This window comes from Crocuta crocuta, unplaced genomic scaffold (assembly GCF_008692635.1).
Source record: "Crocuta crocuta isolate KB4526 unplaced genomic scaffold, BGI_CrCroc_1.0 scaffold39, whole genome shotgun sequence".
NCBI lineage: Eukaryota > Metazoa > Chordata > Mammalia > Carnivora > Hyaenidae > Crocuta > Crocuta crocuta.
Genome location: NW_027533334.1, coordinates 6,191,708 through 6,212,604, shown reverse-complemented (window position 1 = coordinate 6,212,604; position 20,897 = coordinate 6,191,708). Strand labels below are relative to the sequence as shown.

At 35.3% G+C, this 20,897-nt stretch overlaps 1 protein-coding gene across 1 annotated transcript in view; it reads right to left on the bottom strand.

The window, feature by feature from the left end:
• Positions 1-1,440: 1,440 nt before the first annotated feature.
• The window catches only part of RNF19A (ring finger protein 19A, RBR E3 ubiquitin protein ligase), a 32,015-nt gene continuing 12,558 nt past the window's right edge, over positions 1,441-20,897 (bottom strand). The window contains exons 2-9 of the mRNA XM_077748196.1: positions 19,312-19,520; positions 14,299-14,443; positions 13,180-13,342; positions 9,523-9,637; positions 8,877-9,038; positions 6,294-6,507; positions 4,461-4,604; positions 1,441-3,604 (exon numbers count right to left, since the gene is read on the bottom strand). Of these exons, the coding sequence (XP_077604322.1) occupies positions 2,914-3,604; positions 4,461-4,604; positions 6,294-6,507; positions 8,877-9,038; positions 9,523-9,637; positions 13,180-13,342; positions 14,299-14,443; positions 19,312-19,520 (1,843 nt within the window). The 3' untranslated portion in view covers positions 1,441-2,913. The remainder of the gene's footprint in view (positions 3,605-4,460; positions 4,605-6,293; positions 6,508-8,876; positions 9,039-9,522; positions 9,638-13,179; positions 13,343-14,298; positions 14,444-19,311; positions 19,521-20,897) is intronic.

Sequence of the window (20,897 nt, the reverse complement as noted above, 5' to 3'; positions counted from 1 at the left end):
GTACAATGATTAAATTTTAACTCAATTTGAAAACTGCAAACTCCCTGTCACTACTCATCTATTAAATGATGGTTACCAAAACACTGCAACTCTCCCCAAGTTTAGAATACTATTCTGAGCATTCAAAACCCACCAGTAGGTAAACACTAGCTTTTAGCAATGATAACTCATTTTTTAGGGAAATAAATAAAACAAACCTATTAAAAGGAACTATACAAATGTAGCCCCAAGAATCCTAATGACTCTGGCTAGAAAGGCAAAAAGATCAGAGAATAGGAGGTTAGGTATTTTGCTCACGTAGGAATTAATAGCTATGATGGTTTTCAACATGTATTTTACCCTTTAGCGATCAAAGTTTACATTTAACTAAACAGTATGCTATGGAAAGTCTTCTATATTTACAAATTAACTTAATTTGCAGTGAAAATAAGAGTGATGGACTGTGTGAATTTAACAAAGCAGCAGATTCAGTACTCTGAGGCTGGATATTTGTACATTTAAGAGAATCCCATTAAACTGGTGGTCTACATAATGAACAGTAGAGTATATGTCATTATTNTCAAGAAAGCAAAATATAAACAGTCTTACAAAGATTTTGGTGAGTTAAGGCTTGTCTTGAACCCTGGAGTATTCTCCCGTTCTAGGCTAGAGTTGAGCTCCAGGAGAATTTGGCTTAGTCCTAAATTAATACAAGTTTGAAGGACCCCTGGGAGATGAAGGAATTTCTGAAGCCAGTGGAAAGGTTTAGACCATTTTTCAAGTGAGGCTGGGGCAGTACTGGTTGAGGGCACAACCAGAAGAGGAATGGGGTGCACTGAATGCACTGACCTCCTACATGGCACCACTTTTGCTGTATTCCTCCAAAAATCGTTTAGTTTTTCATTTAATCTTTGGTCTTTTACAGAAATGTCAAGAAGGTGGTCAACATGTTCATACATATTATTTTCATCATTAACTACCTAACAGGAAATTTAAAAAATCACCAATGTATTTTGTAGAGGTTATGAGGATGGAAAGCATTTGAATACAATTACTAGCTTAAATTTAAATGGCTCTAGTTTGATGATTTTATGTTGCCAGAGTTAAAATCTTAGAATAGTCTTTCAAGATCTTTTTACTTTTCTGTTAAGATGAGGATTTATAATACTTATCTCTTCACCATTTAATGATAGATCTATTTACTTTCCAACCAATTCCCCTTAAAAAATAAAATATGTTGATGAATAAAGCAGCTTCTTTCTAGAGGAAAGGCAGGTATCAAACATGAAGAAAGGACAGTTTCTAACATCGTTGAGAATTTCAGCAAATGCTTCCCTTTTGGGCTGAGACCAGGATACCGAATCATCTCAATAGCCTGCAAGATCTATAAATAACTGCCATGTAGCAAACACGTATTCTTGTTCTTATAAAAACACTTGCGCACGAACCATAAGGCAGCAATACATTAGTATTTACATTTATTTAATGTATGCAGTTTACACACTCACTGTTGAACAAAATTGGAATGCAAACAAATATACAAATACCATAATAAGCATTATCAAATAAAATAACTGGCACTAGTGTTATAAGCATATTAATGGACCTGGTGAGAACAAGTGATGGAAGAAGACTGCAGCCCAGGGCATTTTTCTTTTTATCAAAAGAAAACGCTCAGTAGCACCATAATGGTAATACTTAACAGAAACACTTAGGATGGAACATTTCAACTGCTATCATTGAGGTTAACCTGTTTTATATAAGTGAATTAACAGTATAGGCAGTATTTTGGCCAACTTCTGTTTATGTCAGCTGATCACCTTCCATAAACAAAAGCAAAAGAAAGTAAAGCCAGCCATACACGGATCCCTCCCCAGTACTTGGTACAAACTGCACCGTGCTTTGAGCTCATGATCGGAGAAGATATGCATGTGTTAAAAACTGAGGTTATGTATTCACTAACGCCTGAGTGTGTCTTTGGTAGGCTAATACTTTTTCAGTGTTGTTATTATTAATCATGTTTATCTATCTTGTATTTGTCTACATAATCCAAAGTGGCTAGAGAGGACATTATGGAAAATAATATAGCAAAATCTTCAAACTAGGCTCTTAAAATCCAGTCTATTCCAAAGGCACCAAGAATCAATGGGGTCCAACTTCCCCTTGGTGGAAGGTGACTTTTTTGTAATACTTATAAGCTAATGGAACTGTATTTTGTAGTTTTATATATCTTATTTGGTGCTGTCAGTATACTTAATTACCTACTTTTACACTTTGCTTCTAAGATGGCATCAACAATATGCAAGATATAGAGAGTACCAGGTATATCTATTTCAAAGTTGTGCAAAAACTGCCACAATCTTGCTCAAAGTGTCTAAGTATCCAAATGGTAGCAAATGGGCTGCATTAAGCTTTATATATCCACATTGCATATGAAGAAAAAAATGAAATTTATGCCCAGTTATGAATAGAAATGTTACAAAGAGCATCATATACTGAGAGTAACCTGCAAAGTTCTTTAAACAGTATCCCTTAGTGGTTTCAATAAAATGTCACTAACCACTTATCCCTAAGCCTCAAGTTTTCTTCATAAGAATGTTTCTAACGGCATTAGTATTTTATATTGATTATAAATTAAGCCAAATTTCTATCTAAATACACAGTATGTGCTTCAAGCAATGTTTTGTGGTGAACACACAAAACATACTTAAGAATTACTGTCCTTGCAATAATGCACTTTTTAAAGCCTTCATTTCATAGTTTGGTAATTAAGATCCACATGAAACACAATGCTTTGCTGAACACAGAAAGTGTATCTGCATTAGATTATGCAACCTGGCATTTGCTGGTAACTTGAAACTTAAAGTAGTCACATGTAGTTCAACCAGCTCCAAACAAGGTTGTTCAGTGGTAATTAATGCAGCATTTATCGGCCTAAATTTCAGTCTGAATTGCAACTTTTAATTCCATTGTCTGATGTGAGTGGTTATTATTTGTTTCTTTTAGTGCATCACCAAAATATAAGTCAACATTGGGTTTTATTCCATTGTTACCATGTTCTTCAGCAATATGATTCAACTGTGGAACTTCTGAACATGAAGCAGTTTTGGTAAGCACAGAGATGCTACACTGATGTGGGGAATTTTCCAGACGGTCGTTTTCTACCTCAGGAAGAATGTTAACAGTAGCGAAGCGGGCATGATAATCATTGGAACCATGACTACAAGAAGTTTTCATGCTTTCTAGGTCAGAACAACTAAATTCAGAAAAGTGACTAGAGTGGGAATCCGCTACAGATGGCATACTGTCACTGAGAGATGGAGCCTCAAATTCACTAGAGTTCGTGCTTTGTTGTTCTAACAACTGTGCATCCATGTCCTCTCTGGTCTCATTTATCTTCATGGTACTCTTTTTCCTCAATTTACCACTTTTAGCTTTCTTTCCTGCTGTTGCTTCTTTGGACCACTTGGTGGCACCGGATTTACCTTCAGGCAAGCCACTGGATGAACCACCAGGATGCCCTCGAGCGGCACTGCCATCCTCCACGCTACTACTTCCACTGTTGTGCCTGAATTTAGATGGCTTGGATTCAATATCTACTTGCACCTCCATACTGTTGCCTTCTCTGGAACAGAAGAGTGACAAACATAAACAAATTTCTAACTTCCTTTTTTGTAAATTCAGGTAACAGCAAAGGGGGAAGGATTTCTGTGTGAAAAATTCAGACTATAAAAGCTATCAGGACAATTGATGCCGGACATGTTCTATTAAAAATTACTTGAAATAACAGGACTATATTTGTAATAATGCTTCAATTAAGGAAAAACAGAAATAGCTACATTTATTGCTTATGCTGTTCCAGGTACTATGTTACCTTCTCCATTTTTTTCAGAACAGCTTTATTGAGATATAATTTACATATCACAAAATTCGCTTGTTTAAAGCACACAATTCAGTGTTCTCTAGTGTATTCACAGAGTTGAGCAACCATCACCACACCATCACCTAACTTCACAACATTTACATTGTTCCCAAAAGAAACTGTATCCACTTCCATTGCCTGTCTTCCCTCTCCCACACACCTTATACTTTCTGTCTCTATAGATCTGGCCTACTCTGGACGTCTCATCTTTTTCTTTTCCCAGAGAACCCAATAGTTGGTAACCATTACTTATGATAGTCTTGCCTAATGACAGGAATAATTCTTTTAAAATTAATTTTTAAAAAACTTTAACTTTTGGGGCACATGGGTGGCTCAGTTGGTTGAGTGTCTGCCTTTGACTCAGGTCATGATCTCAAGGTTCGTAGCTTTGAGACCCATATTGGGCTTTGTGCTGACAGCTTCAGAGCCTGGAGCTTGCTTTGGACTCTTTTTCCCTCTCTCTCTGCCCCATCCCACTTATGCTCTGTTTCTCTCAAGAATAAACAAACAGTAAAAAATTTTTAAAAAACCTTTAACTTTATAACAATTCTTTCCTTACTTGTCCAATGGGATGTAGGAATTCAGAATAGATCCTGCCATTGCCTTCGTGCTGGCATTATCACTAACTGTTCCCAAGCTGACTGTGCCAGATTCTCCACTTAGACTGTACCGTTCTTTCTGTACATCTGCTTGTACTTCCAACCTTAAAAAGCGGGGAGGAGATAAAAACTGAAATTACATATAATATTAGACCACTATAATATGTATCTTCAAATAATTCAGTTAAGAATCCTAGTAATAAGAAACTATTTTAGAAGCAACTACCAGCATTTTTTTTGGTTTCCTTTTATTTGATTATTTAAATTCTACTGGAGCACATTGAACAGTACCAGCCATCCATTTGGCTATTTTATTTAAAATAGGAAAAGTTACCTGTCTGCCAAGTAAGATACTAACAATAACACAAAAAGGACATAAAGGATTTTAATTAAGTATGCTTACCATGTTTGAGTGTGAAACAAAATCTGAACACACTAAAAACCATTTTACTTGACAGATCAGTAATCAAAAAATCCTGAGCATCTATTTACTAAAAATGATCCTATAAATTTGACCTGACCTCAGATATAATAATAAACACCACTATAACTTAAAGAGTTTGTATTTAAAAGCAAGCTACTTAAAAATAAGATAAATATGACCAATTTGTCTTTTGGGGTGCCTAGGTGGCTCAATCAGTTAACTATTGACTCTTGATTTTGGCTCAAGTCATGATCTCACGATTCATGAGCTCCAGCCTCTCATCGGGCTCTGTGCTAATGGTGCAGAGCCTGCCTGGGATTCTCTCTAAGCCCCTCTCCCACTCACTAGCTCTCTCTCTTTCAAAATAAATAAACTAAAAAAAGAAAAAAAAAAAAAGATCTTGGGGTGCCTGGGAGGTTCAGTTGGTTAAGCACCCAACTTCGGATCAGGTCATGATCTCATGGTTTGTGAGTTCACATTGAGCTCTCTACTGTCAGCATGGGGCCCTCTTTGGATCCTCTGTGTCCCCCTCTCTGCCCCTTCTCTGCTAGTTTTCACTCTCTCTCTCACAAAATAAAGAAGCTTTAAAAATTTTTTTAAGAAGATCCTATAAAATTTAACACCTGATTCTTTAAAAGACAGTAATAAACACTACTACAACTAAAGAGTTTGCGTTCAAAAGCAAGCTACTAAAAATAAGATAAATATGGCCAATTTATCTTTTAATTCATGTATACTTTCTTACATCAAAAAAAGCTAATAAACAGAAGTAAAGAACAGTGAATTAGAGAAGAAACAAAAGAGGATAAAGACTCTTTAAATTTCTCCTATTTATCTGTATGGATGTTGGTAAAAGACTTGGTGAGAATGAAAAACCATAAATACACAAAAGGATTCAGGTGGATGAGACTATCCTGGCCTCGGTTCACACACTCACACATACCCTGATTCCTCCTGCTCCTCCAGGCCTTAGCCAATGTCACCATTTCTAACATCCAGCTGCTGCTGCCTCGACAGGTAAGGTCCAGGCTTAAGTACTGCCTTTACTGTGTCCACTGAAGCAGCCCTAGCACTGATTCACAGCATCAGATCTGCCAAGTGCAGTGAAAAGATGGGCAGAATGCTATGCCTTAGACTTAGCTTTTACCACACCACGGGTATACACTATTATGACAAAAAATTCAAACAAGCAAAAATCTCCTGTGTACCACTAAAATTCAGTTTTAACATTACCATTTTCAACCCTGACACAGCAGGGTTATATGTAATCATAATGATCACATAATGACATAATCATTCAAAATTCTTACTTCATGAATAATTGGTAGTTAACAGAAGGCAAACAGAAAACAAAGCACAATTTTCTTACCTGTTAAAACAGTTTACCATGGCACTTCCTGACAGACTCCCTGTTATACTGGCTCCAGCCAGGGCCATGGTACTGGCCGTTTCACTCAAGTTGTCTCGAATGGCTCCTATTCGATCCATGTGGCTTCCACTTGCACTCAAACTGCCAGTCAGACCACCAACACTTCCCTCCCCTATGCTAGGGTTGTGTCTTGCTTCTGCTACTGAAGTTGTATCTAAATACAAGTATTTCAAAGAAATTAAATAAGTGTGATTATTACTTCTCTTCTTAAATTCCTCCATGATTTCAGTTAAGACATTTTATTATAAAACATACACAGGAATAGAAAAGACATCTGGAGTCAGGAACACCTAACTATGAGGTAAAGGAAAGGGAAGTATCTGAGAGTTTAAAACTAGATTAGGGACTGACTCTCAGTGTTAAATTGTCACCACTTTTTGCCATAATAAAATTGTATGGAGACAGATGGTAGCTACACTTATGGTGGGCACAGTAAACTTGTTGAATCACTGTGTTGTATACTTGAAATTAATGTATTGCTGTGTATCAACTATACTCAAGAAAGAAAAAAAATGGGAGAGGAGAAAACTAGCTTTCTCTTTTTTTTTTTTAAGATCAAAAATACTAGGATTTTTGTATGCTAATGGAAACAAATAAATATGGTGAAAGCAAGCATGTACTATGTTCTGGGTACTAAAATACAATAACAAAGAAGACACGTTTAACCCTTTTTAAGAAACCAAGTAAACAAAAAAATTATTAGAAATTGTGATAAGTGCCTTTTAAAGAATGAAATTTTTACCTTCAAGCTAAAATTGGCTTGAAATCCTCCCCCAACAAAATTGGTGAGAGCACTTTTTTAAAAATCCAGAAGATTTAGGAATTCTATAAAAAATCTCACAGTTGAAAAAGTTATCTGACTTTGGAGGCAAATATGTGAGTTTCTGATAATGTTTCATTTAAAATGCTTATTATTCTCCAGGTCAAGAAAATGGACCAGAAGTTGATTTCTAGATATGTTCTACAGATCTAACTATAAGCTATTATAAGATCTGATACCAAGGGAGAAGACTCTTCCAGGCAGTGGGAATTGCAAGTTTAAAAGTCTAGAAGCAAAGGTGTACTTGGCATCCTCAAAAACACGAAGGAGGGATGGTATAAAATAGGAGAGTGATGAGAGAGTTCAGAGATGCAGCTCAGGACAGATCACATGGGGCTGTATAGGCCACAGTAGGGATTGTTGATTTTTCCTCCAGTACAGCTGGAAGTAGTAGGAGAGTTCTGAGCATAAGAAAGGTACGATCTAATTTAGGTTTCAGATGTTACCACTATAGCTATGATGTGGAATAGTGAGTGGAAGATGAGATGATTGATGGATCAGCCAAAGAAACTACTACAACAGACCAAGAAAGAGGATAGTAGCTTGGACTAATGGAATAGTGGTGGAGAGGATAAGAAATGGTTGGGTTATAACTAAATATTGAAGGAAACACCAGAATCTGCTGACGGATTTGCTGTAGGGTAAGAAGAGAAAAGGAAAGTCGAAGGTTTTTGGCCCAAGCAACAGCAAAAATGGAAAGACTACTTAATGAGGTGAGGATGAGGACTGAGAGAACAAGTTTTAGAGTGAAGAGTTTGGCTGCTGACAAGTTAACCTTGAAATTCCTGTTAGATATTCAAGTGTAAAGAGCAGGGTTAGATATACAAATGTGAGGTTCAGAGTAGAGTTCCAGTCTAAGCACAAATTTATGAGTGGTCAGTCTACATTAGGAGAAATTATACACACAGTGAGCACAGACGAAGATTGAGAAGGAGTAGCCAGGAGATATGATAAGATGAGAAAAGGTTTCCCAGAAGTAAAGAAAATGTTTCAAGGAGGGCATGGTCTACCATGTCAGGTATACTGTTATATTATGATGAAAACCAAAAGCTGACCATTATATCTGGGTATTATGGAAATAACTGATGATTCTGCTTTGGTGGAGTGGTAGAGGTAAAATTCTGGAATGGAAGGGTCCAATTATGTTTGGAGTGAGTTCAAGATGGAATGGGAGATAAGAAAGTGCATATTATCTTTGCACATCTGCCTGATTATTTCCTGAAGACAAATTGCTATAAGAAGAATTGATGGAATACAGAACATGCACATTTTTTTTAAGATTTATTTACTCCTACTGGTAGTCTATGAGGGACTTTTCAGTCTCTAGTTGATTCATATTTCTTTGAATAACAGTGGGTTGAAGACATTCTCTATTCACTGGCCACCTGTATTTCTTCTTTTATGAACTACCTTTCTCTTTATATACTGTTCTTATTGATTTGTAATATTTTAGGCAAAATTTAAAGCTGAAAGTCTAGAACTTGTAAGACATCACATTTCCAGTGTAGGTCAGGTACCCAGAACCTCCACCCTCTTTCATCCATTCACCTTTCCTAGGCAGTTCCTTCCAGTGATATACTTCTGGATGAATGCTATTAGGCCTAGTGAAAAGAAGGCAATGGAAATTCTAATTTGCATGTTATCTATTCCTCCAACTTAAACTATTAATAAGTACATTTTCTTCCTTTGCTTAAAGGACTTACCTACAGCTGTGTTAGTTCCACCAACATTTATATCATTTTCATCATCAAATTCAATCCTGACTCCTTTTCCATTGCCTGCTGAGACTCCACAACCTCCACTTCGACAGAGAGAAATTGGAACAACACCATAGACGTAGGCTAACATAATAGGAACACCAATACCTAAAGAGGAATTAAATTAGTCATTAGAAGGCAAAAAATAAATTGTAGAAACGTGAGTTTTTAGAAAGCCTTTTCAAGAGAAAGCATACATAAGAAAAGTGCTGTTGCTCTCCAACTCTTGCCCAAAGTAGATTTACCCAGCTGTTAAGGGGACACAAATTCAAAGCTTCTAACTTTTCAGGCGACACACAGGAGGAGAAAAAAAGATGTAAACCTTTTTAAGTGCTACGTCTATGAACTGTATGGGGTGAGGGAGGGAATAAGCCACTAAGAATTTACCAGTTATCCTAATGCTACCTCTTGAGTCTATAATACTTTTAACCAATACAATTACTCAATGAGAGGTTTTCTGTAGGCTCAGTTTAAATTGTCCTTAAATAAATAAAAAGGTAATTACCATCAACAATACAATGCTTTGTTTAAAAAAAATCCTTCCACAAAACTTAAAATTCAAGGTTATTGTATTTTTAAGCATTTTTCTTACCTACAGTTACTGCAGCTACAACTGGAGATACTATTACAGACAATGTTACACCACCTGTTATGGCCAAATTCCGTTTGTGCTTTGAAACGTCTTTGCCTTCGTATCGATTGTGAATCTTGAATAAAAATAAAAATGGGGTGAAGATTTAAAGAGAAAACACATTACATATTTAACTTAGATGAAATAGATTTACATTTGCTAGTAATTTAAAGTGATTACTTTTATGTTTCATTTCACTTAAGTGTCCTAATTCAAAATAGATGTTTTAATTAAAGTTCTTAAACCACATTTTTACACACAATTTACTCCTTATTAATAATTTGCTTCAAAAGGCAGTGATTTAATAGATTTTACTTTGTGTTTACTTTTAAATAGTCTTGAGCAAATGTATAATCTTATTCAAGTGAAAATCACGTTATGAGCAAAGAAGGAATTAAGAATACGACTTTCAACACAGTTATGAATTGGATGTTTGACTAATGGGATTACTCGTAAGAAATTTAGAATTCCACAGGTTTCTTTCTAAATAAACATCCCTAAATGGTAAAAGTTGGCTTCTAGGAGAGATTTCCACAGTTTTTTTTTAAAAAAAAAAAATTTTATTTTGAGAGAGAGTATGAATGGAAGAGGGACACAGAGATAGACACAGAATCCAAAGCAGGCTCCAGGCTCTGAGGTGTCAGCACAGAGCCTGATGCAGGGCACAAACCCGTGAACTATGAGATCATGACCCGAGCCGAAGTCAGACGCTTAACCAACTGAGCCATCCAGAGATCTCCCCCACCCCATTTTTTTAAATTGACCTTTACCAACCAGTCCTAATAAGCAAACATCACTAAATAAGTCATTTGGATCCCTTTTTATGAAGAAAAATATTATCAAATGACTCAGAATCCTAGGGTCCCAATTATAGCTCAAAGTAAAAAGTTGAAAGAGGCGGAAAAAAAGAGAATGCTGCTGCCAGGTGACAGAACTTAGATCTACTTAGCATCTTTGTACAATGTAAGTAGTAAAAAACAGAATTTAATATCACATTGAAAGTGGCTTGTGAGATACATGAACTTCAAGAAACAGTTCAGTATCTGGGACAGCGTGGGTGGCTCAGTTGGTTATGCGTCTGACTTCAGATCAGGTTATGATCTCATGGTTTGTGAGTTCAAGCCCCACATCAGGCTCTGTGCTGACAGCTCAGAGTCTGGAGCCTGCTTCAGATTCTCTGTCTCCCTCTCTCTCTCTCTCTGCCCCTCCCCTGCTCATGCTCTGTGTGTGTGTCTCTCATAAACAAACAAATGTTAAAAAAACAAAAAACAAAAAAAACCAGCTCAGTTTCTTTGGTCGCATGATTTGCAAGGGCTAAAGTTAGTAAGTAGATTTCTCCTGTTTCAAGAGAGATTCAAGACAGCCCTCAAAAGTGTACAAGTAGCCTCTAAAATAAGATAGTTATGAATAATATTACAAGTGAGGTTTAATACAATAATCTATTATTATATGGTTATTTTGAAGGCTAGCAAGTACAATGAGTCTTGTGGGCTATATTAAACAGTGAGAAAGCTGGGGTGGGGAGATGGGAGAGGCATGCATGGGACAAGAAATATTCCTATTTCCTAGTCAGAATCTTGTTTCCCAGCATTGACTATATATTCTTAGGGACTGGGCCTCTATAATTCACTCAACAGTCCATTCAGGTAGAGATGGCAGACTTTCCTAAGGTATCTTTCATTATCCTTCAGTACTGCAGCTATTTCTTGCTCCTCTCCCAACTACCATTCCTGAAAAACAGCACTAAAGCAGAATAAAGTCAAAACCAAAAATTGAGAGAGTAGACAGGAATCTTTCAGAAAACTTTGCATCCTTAAGTACCAATGTTTAATTATAGTGATCATATCATGCTACTTCTGCTTCAACTTAATTTTTTCTATTTTACTATTTTGTGCAACATTTTCTGTTATTGCAAATAAAGACTAAGCTTTTAGGTACTTTATCAACTTAATAGGTTTTCCTGGGCTGGTTTGTATCCCCAAATACCACAGAGAACATTGTTTCAATGGAAAACTAATTCATCAACTTGCAACCCTTTGGGTAGATGTTTGAAAAAAGGAGACTGGTAACTGCACCTAAGACTTGAACAATGAGGTAAATAATCTCTCCTCTATAAATTATTTGTAAGTGTGCACAATACAACAGTCTCTATTTACCTTCGACTTCTATTTCTAAGTATTCGAATAAACAGTTTTGTTTTTAGCAAAGCCTTGCTTTGGATAATTACATGAAAAATTATTATCAGCTACTATGTTTGGGACTTTACACAAGCTTCATTACTTAAAACCTTTCAAAATAAACATTTGGCTCATAAGTATCTATGGTTATCCTTGGACCCAAATCTAATTAAAAAAATAGTATGTTACGTTATTTTTTGGATTATAAAAGTAATATACTTTGAATATTTAAAAATGTGGCTGTTATATGGAAGAGGATCAGCCTTGTCTTGAGTTTGGTCCCAAAAGTTGTAACTAGAATTTAATGAAACAATTTAAAGGAAAACAGATTCTGCCTCAACGTTAACAATTACAGATACCTGGCATCAGAACAGGCTCCTTCAGGAGTTGGTGTTTTCCCCATCATTGAAGTGCCCAAATGGCTAGAGAAATTTCTCAGGGATCTTACATAAAGAATGTGTGTATCTGGGCTTACATCCTACCTCTGCTTCTTTTTGTGTAACTTAAAATAAACTTTCCTAAACCTCAATATTCTAACACATAAATTCCTATGAGTGTAAAATGAGTCAAAGTACATAAAACACCCACCACACAGTAAGGGCTCAACAGATTTTTTTCTTTTTTTTTATATTCCTATGTTTTATTCTGCTTCAGTACACAGCTGCAATTAGATAACTTCTATAGTTACTTCTCAATTCTGAGATTCTATTAATGTAGACAGCAGCAGACTTCTTAGCCACTTCACAAATTATTCCTTTAACCTTTCATAAAAAGAATTATTGCTTAGCTAAAGAAATATAATTCATCACTCACAGGACAGTGGTAATTATTGCTGTTTGGACTTTCACAAGATTGTTATAATCTACAAAACAGCATAGTTAGTAATAGCAGTAATCTAAGAAAATAAAAGCTTAGAACTAAGTTCAAAATAATTCAGGAACTGGCTAATTATTCTTTGCCTGGAGGGCATGTGTTATTTAGCTATTAAGTTTTCAGATTCAGGTAATTTTAAAGCAAGTCTACTTAAAAAAATTTTTTTTTAATCTTTATTTTTGAGAGAGACAGAGACAGAGTGCCAACACGGGAGGAATAGACAGAGAGAGTGACACAGAATCCAAAGCAAGCTCTAGGCTCTGAGCTGTCAGCACAGAGCCTGACATGGGGCTCGAACTCATGAACTCCAAGTTCATGACCTGAGCTGAGTTAGACATCCAACTGACTGAGCCATCCAGATGTCCCAAAGCAAGTCTACTTTCTATGCATTTGTATGAGTTTGCCAAATGCTGAAAATGTATTATTTTATGAAAAAATAAAATAGTTTTATACTGAATATACTAAAAATTATCTTTCAAAACAAATAAAAAGCAAAACAAAAGTCATCAACCTTAAACCTAAAGATTTACAATAAGATAATAAGCTAATAAGGAATTAAGTATTTTACCTTACGGCCCACATACACAGGAATGCCAATAATCATAGCAGGGATAGCAATGCCAGCTATTAAAGCAATTCCTACAGGAGCACCAACAAGTGTTCCCAGCTGCCACAATATCTTCTTCTTTCGGCTCCAGGGTTTCTTCCCCCAAAAAGTACAACCTGATGGACTAATGGAAAAAATTATAACTGTAACTGCTGTAAAACATAACAAAGACTATAGTACATTAAAGAAATACTCTAAAAGAAGAATTCTCATACTTAGGACTTAGGGTGTTTTTCCCTTTCTTTGAATTCTGGGTTCATTAAAAACAAAAAAATCAGTCTAAGAAGCACCATAAATTATTTTAAAAGGATACTGACAGGGGCACCTGGGTAGCTCAGTCGGTTAAGTAAGTGTCAGACTTCAGCTCAGGTCATGACCTGACGGTTCTGTGCTGACAGCTCAGAGCCTGGTCTCCCTCTCTCTGCCCCTCCCCTGCTCGCTCACTCTCTCAAAACTAAGTAAACATTTAAAAAAAATTTTTTTAAAGGATGCTGATAACTAGATCTCAGGTTAAATATTTACCCCTAGTCCTCCATTAGCCTGAAAATGTTAGTTTAGTTTTTGAAGAGTAAATTAATACAAAACATGCTTATTTCTATCCCTGCTCTAGGTGTACAATTATCTGATTTTATTAAATTCACTTTGTAGAATGAGGAAACTTATATATGAGAAAATTAAATGGATTTATGACCTAGCATAATTACATCGGGATATTAAATACTAGCTTTCTAGTTTAAAAAAATGAAACGAAAGCAAAAAAAGAAGAAATCTATGTTTCCTATTTTGACTAATTAATCCCAAGTGACTAACATAATAATTTGGTTCCTTTTAAATTTATGTAATTGGAATAAAACACATCCTTCTAAGAATCTTATAAATACCAAGTTTAAAAATGCTTAGGATAATACAGTTGCAAATTATCTTACAATATAAAATTATATTTAGATATCAATAGCTCCTTTTCCCTTTCCACCCAAGTACTAACCAGGCCTGATACTGCTTAGCTTCCAGTATCAGACAAGACTGGACGCATTCACGGTGGTATGGCCATAGACTAAATAGCTCCTTCTATAAACTTACCTTAGATAATGTAAATCTGAGATTTCTTTCATACACAACCAACAAAATTCACAACCACAGACAGCACATGTCATGTGATTACAGCTCCCATCATTCATCTTTATTATATAAGCAGCACATCGTGGACATGGCTTTATATCATCAGCTGTCAGGAAAATAGAGAGAACTGTTTAGTACATAAAACTGGTCTAAAGACAATTTCTAGTAGATAATCAATTGTAGCAATGCCTAAAAGTCTTAACATGTGTAAGATTGCTAACTGATAGCTTTAACCTGCTTTTTTTAGTATATAGAGTATTTTTTCTTCTTTTCTGAGAAAAGGAACATTTTATATTAAATTTTCAAATTGTACACATTTTCAACACAGTAGAACGATGAGAACAAAGAGTAACAAAATAATAAAAAGAGAGAGAAGAACCAAGGACAGCCCTAGGCAAACTTCAAACTACCTACTTTGTCTTTGTTCCTACCTCATAGCTGTCTTCTCTAAGTGGCACTTCATATTCTAGAACTTTTCTAACCATCTCTACTTTATTAAAATGTAGACATTCTTTATACTACAGAATAGTTATCTTTGTCTTTTTTTATTCATTTATTCAAATGCTGTGGCTGTACACTTCTTGTACAGTAATATGGTTACAATGCACACAGGTACCAAGTTAAAATCCAATGGTACATAACTTTTGGAATCACTTACATAAAATACAAGTTATCTCAAATATACAACTCTTTTGAACTTTGGCATCTATTTAATAGTAACCAGTAAGTTATTTTACTATTATTAGTAGCTGGCTATATTTTCTAACTATACAGTTAAGAAAAGATATGCATAGTACTAGCCACTGAATTCAAGTATTTGTTCCATTTTTTACATAAGTATGATACTATATTCTATTTTCCTTTCTAAAAGTTTTACAGTCAGATTTTACTTGTGCTTTATCAGTAAATTCAGGTTTCCTTAGTGCTTCTTTTAGGGCCAAAACTGATTTTTAGCTTAAGAACTGGTCAATGCTCACAATCAGTATTTTAACAATTCAAACAATTTTGAGTGAACTGTTAAATCTATGTAGCCAGACCAAGAATATAAAAATTAAAAATATCCCTAAGTCATGATTTAAATTATTCAAAGGACATAAAGTCTGTATTAAAATACTTTTAACACTGGAGTGTGAATTTTAAAAAGCTAGCTTTTATAGGTGATATAATGGCTAGGACATCAAATTAAAGAAATGCTAATACTATCTGCTTAAGTGGCATACTAATTGATAAACTTCCTCATTCCAGAGTACACTCAAGTAGTAAATATCTTAATTAGAGTTGGGAGTAAAGAGACTCAACTTTGGCTCTGATACATGCAATCTTTAGAACAAAATGAAAGGGGACATCGTCATTCATTTCTTATAGTTCTAAAACATGAAACAGCCTTTTAGTATGCTAAGATTACATGTTAGAGAATACCATAAGCAATGTATACTTGATGTCTCCTTATAGATTTGCATGTTTTCACTGTGTACTTATTTACAAAAGGTTGCTTTGTCTTTGTCTTTTTTTTTATGTTTTTTATTTATTTCTCAGAAAGAGAGAGAGAGAGAGAGAGAGAGAGAGAACATGAGCAGGGAGGGTCAGAGAGAGAGGGAAACACAGAATCTGAAACAGGCTCCAGGCTCTGAGCTAGCTGTCAGCACGGAGCCTGACCTGGGGCTTGAACCCACGAACTGTGAGATCATGACCTGAGCCGACCGAAGTCGGACGCTCAACCGATTGAGCCACCCAGGCGCCCCTGTCTTTATCTCTTTTCTTTAAAAAAAAAAATAGGAAAAAAATTCACTGTGTACATTATATATTTCTCTCAAAATACTCTCAAAATGCAAAAATCCTGAATAGAGTTGTTTTACTAATTAGATGGTCAATTGATGCCTCATTCCCCAAGCATCAATTAATCCACAGCTGCTTTATATTAAAAGTTTCCTATTTTTATTTAAGGTGAGTTTGAGAAAGTTTTGTGTTTTTTTAAATCATATTTCTATTTACTGTTAAAATACGGGCTGACCTACTATCATATAAAGAAAAAAATAACAGGTTACAAAACACTATACAGTTCTTAAAATTTGTTTAAAAATGCTTCCACGCCCCACCAGATTACCTGTAAGGACTTACAACAAAATGTTAACAGTGGTTATCTCTTGGGGTAGTGGTAGTAGGGAATAATACAGGGAATAGTAGTAGATAGGTGAGCGGAAAACCAACTAAATACATTTTTAATAAAGAGGGAAAATATAGTAATAAAAATGAAGAATAGTTATTTAAAATGTGAACTCCAAGTGCATAAACTCCCTAGTAGCTAGAAGAAACAGTCTCGTGTAGATACAATACTGTCAGTTTAAAGACAAATATAATCATAATACAGCACTCTTATTTATCTTCAACTGACTCATCAGAAACAGCCAACTGATTATTATCATTATGTCAAACAATCATTAAAAGGGCAGCCAATTTTTCAAAGAATCATGATAATGGGAGACAAAAGATAACAAGATATCTGGAATAATGGGAATTAATAAAACCATTTTAGATTGGTAGTTCCCTTTCCTCATTTTTCCCCCACAAGTCAATGAGTAGCCAAGTTAAAGTTTTTTTATAGATTACATCAAAAGAAACTATCACATAAATATTTGTCCTGAGAGTTTTGATTTTTTAGATCACTGAAGGTAAAAACGCATGTCCCTTAAATTTTCAGAATTATAAGATTTTTAAACAAATATGGAAAAATTCCAAAAGAAGTTTTAAAAATAATCACCTTGGGAGGCTATTCCAACAATGCTACTATTTGGCACAAATCACTTGGGAAGTTTTTCTTCCATAATTACTTTCAAAGCTGCTTAATATAAAAAATATCACTCCTGGGGGCACGTGGGTGGCTCACTGGGTTACACGACCAACTCCTGATTTCAGCTCAGGTCATGTGTCTCACACCTTATGAGTCAAGACCCACATCAGGCTCTGCTCTGACAGTGCACAGCCTGCTTGAGATTCTCCTCTCTCTCTGACTTTCCCCCACTTGCACTCCCTCTCTCTCAAAATAAACAAACTTCAAAAAAAAAATCACTCTCATGATCAGATTGTCACATCTTACTTTGGATACACCCCAAACCAGTGATTCAACTAGGTAAGATATTCTAGTTGTTAAACTTAGCTCCAAAGGAACGTTTGGTCATTTCCAAAAATCAAATTGACATTAAGAAGACAATTTAAGTGGCTGTATCAGGATCTAAAGGTTATGACCAATAAGGCATTCCAGGGTAGCACTGTTGAAAAAAAAACAACATAAAATCTCCCATGGTGAATACTGTAAGATCAACATTCATTTGGATGACTAAATCATGATGTTTATTTTAAAATTAGTAACAAATGCAAATCTCTACCAGGTGTGTATTTTCTCTAGTTTCTTCACCTCTAACAGCCAGAGACCCTACTATGTGTCAGGAAATGTTTCAACATTACAGACATAAGTTTTATTAGTATCTTCATTTTATAGCTGAGAAAACTTGCTCAGGGTTGCACAGAGAATTAGTGGAGATGCTACAATTCATATCCAGACAGTCTGATTCCAGGTTCCAGCCCATTACTCAGTATGTTGTATGTCCTGTAACCAATAAACACCCATCCCTACATTTAGAGAAGAGCGATATCATTTCCAAGTGGACCATTCAATGGCTACAGCTGACTCTATGGGGTACAGTTTAGGTATATCAGGTCCCCTCTGAATTGCTTCTGGACCCATAACTACAAATTATTATTAATACCTTTGAGTTCCACCCCAAATCTTCAGGAACGTAAACAGAAACAAGTCAATCAGCAAACAAGCATGAAAATCTGTGTACATTATATAGTAAATGCTGAATTTAAAGTTTATTTCATTTTAAATGTTTAATTTTAAATTAAACTTTAACTATTGAATAAGACTTTTCCCTAACAGCATAAAGTATATGATACAATACATACACTGCTGGTAGGAATGTAAATTATTTTCTTGACAAATTTCTGTATTTTCCAAGTTTCTCCAATTTATAATCAGTGAGAAAAGTATTTTTCTAAAAAAAATATTTTTCTAAGAGCATTTTTCCTAAAAATCCCAATAAACAAAAATTCTATAAAATGGAAACACTGTTTTTTTGAATTTTTAGCCAAAGAACATTAAAGGTTCAGAAAATTTTTTTAGAGGCACTTGGGTGGCTCAGTCAGTTAAGCACCTGACTTCGACTCAGGTCATGATCTCACAGTTCATGAGTTCAAGCCCCCATGTCAGGCTCTTTGATGACAGCTCGGAGTTTGGAGCCTGCTTTGGAGTCTGTGTCTCCCCTTTTCTCTCTGCCCCTCCCCCACTCATGCTCTCTCCCCCTCAAAAATAAACATTAAAAAAAAGAATTTTTAAAAATTGTTGAGATTTAGGAGACGCATACATTGTTCATGTACATATCCCCAGGTAATTTTTAAATTCTTAGCCAAAGGCATAAAGTTTTTAGTGTTCTTCCTAAGGTAGGATTTGAACCCTTGATCATGAAATTAAAAGAGACACCTGTAAATAAAAGATGTAGTATTTCATAAAACATGTAAATGAAAATAAAAAATAAATACCATTTTTAATCTGTAACTTTGTGATATTTACACAGTTAGAAATAATCTAAAGGTAATATATTCAAAATTAATATTGTAGTAAAAATCTCTGCTAGGCTTTGCAAAATACACCTTTATGAATAACAGTTTCAGACCATCCTTAGCTATCAGTTATATAAATCATCACGGCACCTCATTTTTTTTTTACAATAAAGTCTTTTCAACCTCAATACCATTTTCTTCCACAGTAAAGAATGAGTGCTTCTGAGACAGAAATGCCAACATATAAAACACTTTCGAAAATCGAAGGGAGAAAAGGTAATAACAGGAACTGAGTGCTATAACTATAGTGATCTGTATGTGACAAATATTTTACTAGAAAAAGTTGGACGTAAATACCTGCTGCTCCAGATTCTTGACTATAACTGATGGATGAAGAGCGTATAGTTCTCAGGCGTAAACTCTGGGCTCTCTCTTGCCGAGCAGCATCACAAGTCTGATTGGGGTGCCAAATCTGTTTACAGTGATAGCAGAACTCTGTTCCACAGCCTTCTCGCCCACAAGTTAACTTTGGACAGCTAGCACATCCAAATGCTATCACAGCGTATCTTCAAAGAAGAATGATTTAAAATGTGACATAAAAGAAGAGATATTAGGTAGAACAAGTAGCCAACTTAAATGCTTTTCCTGAAAAGGTTTTCTATTTATGCATGACCAAATAGTCATAAACTCTATCTCATCAATGTAAAAATGGGGAAACAGTGAACAATTCACAAATGAAGACATATAAATGGCTCAGAACATTTTAAAGTTCAATTATTTTTTAATAGTTTATTGTCAAGTTGGTTTCCATATAACACCCAGTGCTCATCCCCACAAGTTAAAGTTCAATTATTAATGAAGATGGCAAACTGTATAGTTAACTTAATTTCAACTTTATAAAAACTCTATTAAATTAGTATTATAAGCAAACAGAAAACACTAGAAGGAAATACACCAAAAATCTTGATAGCAGTTTTGCTGGTATTAGAGTTCTAATTTTTTCTTTATATATTTATACATTTCTGACTTAAAAATTTTTTCAATGTTTATTTTGAGGGAGGGAGGGGCAGACACAGATTCCAAAGCAGGCCCCAGGCTCTGAGCTGTCAGCACAGAGATCCACATGGGGTTCAAACTCACGAGTTGTGAGATCATGAACTGAGCCGACATTGGACACTTAACTGAGCCACCCAGGTGCCCCTATACATTTCTGGTATTTATTATGACTTGTTACTTTGAAAATCAAAAAGATAAAATTACCTATTTAAAATATAACGACTGTGAATCAGCTATACCTGTAAGTGAATGGCAAACTGCCAATTCATAAATGTTGTGATTATCTTATATTTACACATAAATTCTCATATTAATGTTTCTAAGACACATGCTAAAAGTGCCCTTTGGTTTCAATGTCCTATCAAAAAGTACATAAACTTGAATTTCTCAATCAGAAAATTTATTTTTCACTTCAGACGAAAGACTGAGAGTAGCAGATTCATGACTAGCCCTAGTATCTATTCTCTAAGTTAATATTTTTGGCGCTTTAATAATTTCTTACTTAAAATAAATTCTGGGCACTCTTGGACATTTATCCCAGAAAAGTGAAAACTTATGTTCAACCAAGTACACAAATGTCTACAGCAGCTTTATTTGTAACAGCCAAAACCCAGAAACAGTCTAGATGTCATTCTTCAACAGGTCAGTGGTTAAACAAACCAGGGTGCATATATACCGTGGAATACTACTCAAGAACAAAAAGAACTACTGATACACTGAACAACTCTGATAAATCTCTGGGGAATTATGCTGAGTGAAAATAGTCAATCTCAGGGGCGCCTGGGTGGCTTAGTCGGTTAAGCATCCGACTTTTGCTTAGGTCATGATCTCGCGGTTTGTGGGTTCGCGCCCCGCGTCGGGCTCTGTGCTGACTGCCAGCTCAGAGC